The sequence below is a fragment of the Pyxicephalus adspersus genome, chromosome Z (assembly GCF_032062135.1).
Source record: "Pyxicephalus adspersus chromosome Z, UCB_Pads_2.0, whole genome shotgun sequence".
NCBI lineage: Eukaryota > Metazoa > Chordata > Amphibia > Anura > Pyxicephalidae > Pyxicephalus > Pyxicephalus adspersus.
In genome coordinates this window covers 13,037,585-13,044,225 of record NC_092871.1, presented here as the reverse complement: position 1 = coordinate 13,044,225, position 6,641 = coordinate 13,037,585, and the positions used below count along the sequence as shown (strand labels likewise).

Below are 6,641 nucleotides of genomic sequence, written 5' to 3'. Positions count from 1 at the left end.
CCAGTGGCCAGTTCCCAGTAAAATGTTATAGTGATAACCCATAAATGGCTAAATTAGGATATATTGTTGATAATGTTCAAAAATAGGATAAATATCCTCCTGTATAATTTTAAACTAATTTTCATTTTTTTCACAGCATCTCCTGTTGAAGCACAATCAACCAGCTCAATACTTCAAGCTCTCCAGAGTATTATTGCATCCCTGACTCAAGCTATAGCAAATATAATCAATCAGATAAGCAGCGCATTGAATCCTTCAACAACTACAGCAACGCCGGTGTCATCCCCTAGTACAACTGCCAGTACTACAGTAACTACAACCACCACTGGAACAAGCACTCAACAGCACACATCAACTAGCACATCTCATACTACTGAAACCAGTTCTTCCATAGTTTCTATCAGTAGTTCAACATCTTCTACAGGTAGCAGTTCAATTACATTTTTGTCATCAACCAACATAGCAACACCTTTTGATACTGGGACACCCTTAATATCAACACCCTACTCTGGAACTACCGTGTCATCAGTTTCAACAAATTCAGCAACATCAACAGTTAGCACAGCACCTTTTACTAGTACAGAGAGTAAAGCAACATCCTTAAACACTGAAGCAAGTAGTCAGTTAGAGTCTACCACTGTAACATTTGAGGCAAGTAGTCAGTCACTTTCAACCAATCCAGTAACATCTTCCAGCAATGGAATAAGTGACTTTACCAGTTTTACAGCCCCTGAAACAACCTATCAGGCACCTTCAACTAATATATTTAGTTCTTCAAATTCAATAAGTAGTAGTCAACGACCTGTTACTGAAAGTTTAACATCTCTGATTTCTGAAACCGCCAGTATGCCACCATCTACCAGCTCAGAAACAACTTTTGTCACAAGTGGTCAAACCACAATCAGTAGTTCTACTGCTACTTCTGAAACAAGTAACCAACCTTCCACAACTGACTTAATCACATCTTCTAGTTTGGAAACAAGCACCAATGCTATTGAAACTAGCAGTATGTTGCCATCTATCAGCTCAGAAACAACCTCAAGTTTTGGCACAAGTGGTCAAACTACATTCAGCAGCTCTATTGCTACCTATGAAACCAGTAACCAACTGTCCACAACAAATTTAATCACATCTTCTAGACTGGAAACCAACAGCCAGTCTATAGAAACCGGAAGCATTAAAACACTAAATACTGAAACCAGTACTCTACCACCATCAGTGAGCTCTGAAACATCTTCAAATTTGGCCACACGTGGTCAGAATGGATTCAGCAGTTCCTCTTTTTCTATTGAAACAAGTAACCAACTATCCACAACAAACACTTTTACATCATCTGTTTCAGAACCAAGCACACAGTTTATTGAAACCAGCAGCATTCCATCACTTAATACTGAAACCAGTACTCTACCACCATCAGTCAGCTATGAAACATCTTCAAGTCTGGGCACAAGTGGTCAAACTGTATTCAGCAGTTCCACTATTACTGGTGAAACGAGTAACCAACCATCCACAACAAACGTTTTTACATCTTCTAGTTCGGAACCAAGCAGCCAATCTATTGGAACCAGCAGCTTTTCATCACCTAATACTGAAACCAGTACTCTACCACCATCAGTCAGCTACCAAACATCTTCAAGTCTGGGCACAAGTGGTCAAACTGTATTCAGCAGTTCCACTATTACTGGTGAAACGACTTACCAACCATCCACAACAAACATTTTTACATCTAGTTCGGAACCAAGCAGCCAATCTATTGGAACCAGCAGTTTTTCATCACCTAATACAGAAACCAGTGCTCTACCACCATCAGTCAGCTCTAAAACATCTTCAAGTTTGGGAACAAGTGGTCAAACTATATTCAGCAGTTTAACTATTTCTGGTGAAACGAGTAACCAACCATCCACAACAAATGTTTTTACATTTTCTAGTTCTGGACCGAGCAGCCATTCTATTGGAACCAGCAGCATATCAACAATTACCACTGAGACGAGTAGCTTGTCACCTTCATCCATCTCAGTGACATCTTTGAATCCTAGCAAAAGTGTTCCAACTGTATTAAGTAGTTCCACTATTGCTACTGAAAAAAGCACCCAACCATTTACAACAAATGCATTCTCATTTACTGGTTCAGAACCAACAAGTCAATCAATTTTTACCAGCAGCATCTCAATACCAATTAGTGAAATTAGCAGCCAAACACCATCATCCACTTCAAGTAGCCATGCTGTATTCAGCAGCTCTGCTGGCACCTCAGCATCAAGTATCCAATCACACACAACCAATGTATTCACATCTTCTAATTCAGACACAAGCATTCAGTCAGTTGTTACCAACAGTATTTCAACACCAAATACTGAGAAAAGTAGCCAATCACCTTCATCCAGCATTGAAACTTCTTCACAATTTAGCAGTTCAACTGCCAAGACCAGTGGGCAGCCAACTACAGCTAATACATTTACTTATTCTACCATAGTACCAAGCAGCCAACTTATTGTAACAAGTGCAATAACAACACCTCAAAACCCCAGTACACAGTCAGCATCAGCCAACACTGAAATATCTTCCAGTTTTGGTACACGTGGTACAAGTACAATTGGTGGTTCGACCATAAGTACTGACACCAGTAGCCAGGCACTTTCTACTTCCATGGTGTCAAACAGTCAATCAGTAACAAGTGGCATATCAACAATAAGTGGCACTAGCAATCAGTCCCCTATCATAACAAATACTGCTACCAGCACCAGTTATTCCACACCAGTCTCAAATACTGAAAGCAGTAGTAGACTGACATCAAGCAATACAAATTTAATTTCCACCAACATTCCAACTTCAGCAACCATAGGAACATTGGCTAGCAGTTTTACTGCTTCAACTAATATTGTTGTTTCATCAACTACAGTGACACCTTTAACTGGAAACACACAAACTTTGAATACAATCATCAGCCCATCATCCATATCAGGCACTAGAGTGACATCTTCTTCTGTTACTCCAACATCAAGCACGGCTGCAGCTTTAGGCAGCACACCAACCAGTAGTCAAGCAGTATCTACTAACACCATACCAACTTCAAATACTGAAAGCAGTAGCATATATCTATCAGGTACCTCTGTGGTTCCTTCTATTAGCAGTTCAACCTCAAACCCAACTAAGGCAATTAGTGCTGTATCATCTACAAATACTCAAATCAGCAGCACATTGTCATCGGGTATCACAAATCCTTCTTCCACCGGGACACCAACATCAACCACTACTGGGACATCTTTCAGCAATGTAGCAACAAATAGCCAAACACTTTCTACTCCTAACACTTCTGTTTCAGCAAACACGTTGGCAAGTAGCACACTGACTGCTCATATATCCACTTTAAATGTTATTAGTCAGTCATTATCACCATCACTATCAACATCTTCCACCAGAACTCCAACATCAGCTACCACAGGAACTTCTTCTGCTATTGTGTCAACAAGCAGCCAAACAGCATCTGCAATCACCAAGGAAAGTTTGCCAAGCACATTGCCGGGAAGCACAACTGGGCACACATCAACTTCAAATACTGGAAGCAGCACATTGTCTTCGAGCATGTCATATCCAGCTTCTACAACTACTCCAACATCAGTAACTAACAGGACATTTTTTAGTACTTTAGCAGCAAGCAGAGAAACAACTTCTAATATTACAAATGTTTCATCAACAACATTGTCAGGAAGCACACCTACCATTGGTCAAACAACATCTTCAAATACTGGAAGCAGCAGCACAATTTCATCAGGTATCGCATTTCCAACTTCAATTGGCACTTCATCACTGACTGCCATCAGTACTTCTGTGTCAAGTGCCCAAACACCTTCAACTATTAACACAGCAGTTTTATCAACTACACTGGCAGGTAGTACACCTACAACTGGACACACATCAGTTTTAAATACTGGAAGCACCAGCACATTGTCAGTAGGAATCACAGTATCAATGGGTACAACAACATCAACCACCACAGGGAAATCTTCTAATACCTCTGGGCACACATCAGTTTCAAATTCTGTAAGCCAGTCATCAACGTTACCAATAAGCTCTACCCAAGCACCATCCACTACAGGGACATCGTTTAGTACTTTGGCAACAAGCAGCCAAACACCTTCTATCATTACAAATGCGGTTTCATCAACTAACTTTTTGGGAAGCACAGCTGCCACTGGACAAACATCACCTTTAAGTACTGGAAGCAGCAGAACATTGACATCAGGTATCACATATTCACCTTCAATGGGCACTCTAGTGACATCAACTAAATTGTCAGGCAGCACAACTTCAACTAGTCACACATCAGTTTTGAATTTTGTAAGCAACAGCCAATCATCATCATCATCATCTACTAAAACTCAAACATCAACTGCTGCTGGGCCATCTTCAAGATCATTAGCAACAGGCAGTCAAACACCATCTACTTATACCAGCACAGTGGTATCTTCTACATTGGCAGGTAGCACACCTACAAAAGGACACGTATCAGCTTCAAATATTGGAAGCAGCAGCACATTGCTATCAGGTATCACATATTCATCTTCATTTGGTACTCCAATATCAACCCCCACAAGTGCATCAGTTGGTACTTTGATAACAAGCAGTCAAAAAACAGCCAATTCTACTAATACCACAGTGGTTTCATCAGGCACATCAACAGGTAGCACACCTACAGCTGGACAAACATCATTTACAAATAATATGGGCAACAGCCAATCATCATCATCTGTTGTTTCAACAAATAACCAAACACCTACAACTATAAATGCCGCCGTCTCAACTAGTAAATTGGCAACCAATACACAAACAACAACCAAAACCTTGACATCATCAACCACTACAGTGAATAGCCAAACAGTTTCAAGTAATTCTGTTGTCTCTCAAGGCACAATTACAAGCAATAAACCAGCATCAACTAATATTGAGAACCCTTCAACCCATGTTACTAGCAGTCAAAACACTTTCACCAACAGTATTTCTGGTTCACCATTTGTATTGACCAGTAGTATGCCCACAACAATCAAAACTATGCCATCATCAAGTTTTGTTACAAACAAAACAACAGCTTTTGGTAATACCACTGTATCCTCTTCAGTTACAACAACTAGTAGGCAGAATGAGTCTTCTACTAATAGTGTACCTTTATCAACTACTCTAACCAACAATCTATCAACTTTCACCAAAGTAGTGACACCTTTAAATACAGTAACCACTAACCATCCTTCTTCCAATACTATATTAACAACTCAAAAAGCATCAACTAACACAGTTACGTTGTCACCCACCAGAAATCTGAAACCTACCAGTCACATTGCTCCTATTTTACCTACAGTGACCACAGATAAGTCAAACCCCACCAACACAGTTACATTTTCCACCTCTGTAACCAGTAGTTATAACCCTTTCAACAAAACTGTATCTTATTCAAACACTTTATTCACTACTAAACCAACATTCACCAACACCCTGACACCATCAGCTGATTCAACCAACAGCATTACATCCACTGGAAATACTCAAACTTATTCAACTTTACTGACCACACATAAACCAACCTCCACCAATGAAGCAACATTGTCAGTTATTGCATACACCATGTCAAAAGCTCCAGCTACTAACCTTTCATCATTTTCAACTTCCAGCAACACAATTACATCCTTACCCAACAAGACCAGTAGCCAAAAACCTTCTGATACTAATTCATCTTCACCTACTAATCTCACCACATATAAGCCAACATCCTTCAGTACAGTGACAAATTCAATTACAGTACCTACAACACAGACAAGTACAAGTAACACTCCATCCATTACAAATACACTGACTACAAGTATATTACCTTCTACTAACACAACTACATTTTCAACTAATGCAACCACTAGTGTGCAAATGTCTACTGTTAACAATATCTCTTATTTAACCAGTACTAAAACTATATCTTCTAATACAGTAACAACTTCAACTGTTAAAAATGGTTCAATTACTAACCTTCCTCCTTATATTAACTCAACAGGTACTAATCCAACTTCCAGCAAGACTATAACAACATCTACTGCAATAACCAGTAACAGAACACCTTCCACAGGTAGTTCTACAAACCCTTTTACTTTTAGTAGTTCTGCAACGACCAGCTCCACAGCCAAAACGACTGCTTTACCTACACCGTTATCCACGACATCAAATAGTCAAACCAATTCAAGTAGTTCTGCAGCTACATCAGTAGAAACCCCTTCAAGCATTATTTCTACAAACAGCTCTACATCAGTGGCAACCAGTTCAAGCATTACTTCATCAAGCAGTCCTGCAACAAGAACATCCGGGCCCACCAATTCAAGCACCGCTACTACAAGCAGTACTACAGCTAGCACATCAGTGCTAACCAATTCAAGCTCTACTTCTACAAGCAGTTCTACAACAAGAACATCAGTGGTAACCAATTCAAGCACTTCTTCTACAAGCAGTGCTTCAACAGAGGCATCAGTGGCATCCAATTCAAGCACTTTTTCCACAAGCAGTCCTACAACAAAAACATCAGTGGCAGCCAATTCAAGCACCACTTCTACAAGTATTCCTACAGCAAAAACATCAGTGGCATCCAATTCAAGCACCACTTCTACAAG

At 39.9% G+C, this 6,641-nt stretch overlaps 1 protein-coding gene across 1 annotated transcript in view; it reads left to right on the top strand.

The window, feature by feature from the left end:
* Positions 1-212: 212 nt before the first annotated feature.
* The window catches only part of LOC140343862 (uncharacterized), a gene marked incomplete at its 3' end in the record, with an annotated part of 7,425 nt that continues 996 nt past the window's right edge, over positions 213-6,641 (top strand). Inside the window, exon 1 of the mRNA XM_072430762.1 lies at positions 213-6,609. Within this exon, the coding sequence (XP_072286863.1) occupies positions 847-6,609 (5,763 nt within the window). The remainder of the gene's footprint in view (positions 6,610-6,641) is intronic.